Source organism: Sinocyclocheilus anshuiensis, unplaced genomic scaffold (assembly GCF_001515605.1).
Source record: "Sinocyclocheilus anshuiensis isolate Anshui unplaced genomic scaffold, SAMN03320099.WGS_v1.1 scaffold2376, whole genome shotgun sequence".
Taxonomy (NCBI): Eukaryota; Metazoa; Chordata; class Actinopteri; order Cypriniformes; family Cyprinidae; genus Sinocyclocheilus; species Sinocyclocheilus anshuiensis.
The window spans coordinates 222,334-223,597 of NW_015547633.1; the positions used below are offsets into that span (position 1 = coordinate 222,334).

The 1,264-nt window shown below is 42.1% G+C and overlaps 1 protein-coding gene across 1 annotated transcript in view; it reads left to right on the top strand.

Moving 5' to 3' along the window:
- LOC107701799 (serine hydroxymethyltransferase, mitochondrial-like) overlaps nt 1-1,264 on the top strand; it is a 43,733-nt gene that overhangs the window by 9,457 nt on the left and 33,012 nt on the right. The window contains exon 2 of the mRNA XM_016503909.1: nt 368-544. Within this exon, the coding sequence (XP_016359395.1) occupies nt 368-544 (177 nt within the window). The remainder of the gene's footprint in view (nt 1-367; nt 545-1,264) is intronic.

Genomic DNA, 1,264 nt, shown 5'->3' on the forward strand with positions numbered 1-1,264 from the left:
GTGTGTGAGAGTGAGTGAGTGTGTGTGTGTGTGAGAGTGAGTGAGTGTGTGTGTGTGAGAGTGTGAGTGTGTGAGAGTGAGTGAGTGAGTGTCTGTGTGTGTCCCCACAAGGATAGTAAAACCTGAAATGTTTTACATTGTAGGGACCGGCCTCTGGTCCCCACGAGGGAAAAAATTATTAAAAATAGTAAATGTTGTTTATCTGAAAGTGTGACTGTGTGAGAGTGAGTGAGTGAGTGAGTGTTGGGTTGGGTAAAGGGTTGGGTTAGGGGATAGAAAATATCGTTTGGTCAGTATAAAAGTAATAGAAGTCTATGGAAAGTCCCCACAATTCACAGAAACAAACGTCTGTGTGTGTGTGTTTCAGCCGGTGTGCCGTGTTTCGGCCAGCGTCAGATCCCAGCATTCAGCGGCGGTGGTCTCTGATGACGAGCGCTCGTGGACGGGACAGGAGAGTCTGTCTCAAGACGACCCCGAGATGTGGGAGCTTCTGCAGAAGGAGAAGGACAGACAGTGCCGAGGACTGGAGCTCATCGCCTCCGAGGTGATACTTCACACCACTTTCAGATTAATCGCATTCATTGCATGATTAATTCATTGAATTTATCACAAATTAATCACACATCAATTTTGGCTGAGAAATTACCCCCTAAAAGATCATTTAAAAAGTCATAGAAGGCCAGTAGGTGGCGTTGAGTCATTAACTGCATCCCAAATGATGCACTATACGCTATGTATTTATGCACTATGAATTCAGCTATGTTGTGTATGAATTTTAAAAGGTTATTTTGCCAGTAATAATTGGAGTCTGATAGCCCCTCCCCCTTCGCGACGCAATTAAAGCTGCGACAGTTGAGTGAATGAAGTGTTCAACAGTCCACATTTCGTTTTTTCGGTCATTTAAGTGCATAATCCGGGTATTTAAAGTGCACTTTTTCTTGGAATTTTCAGTGTGAACACACTACTCACACTATTTATACTACAAAACGTCATAGAATAGTGGGCAAGTACGCGATTTGGGATGCACCTACTGTCTTAATGAGTGAGTCCTTGAATCATTCATTCAACCAATTTGCTCAAATTGCTGATTCATTCGAAGTGACTGTCTTTATTAATGAATCATTGACTCTCTAACTCACTCGATTCATTCAAATGGCTAAATCATTTAGAAACTGAGCAAGTGACTGTCTTTATGAATGAGTCACTGAATCATTGACTCACTTGATTCAGTCAGACAGCTTATTCATTCGGAAATAAAGCAAGT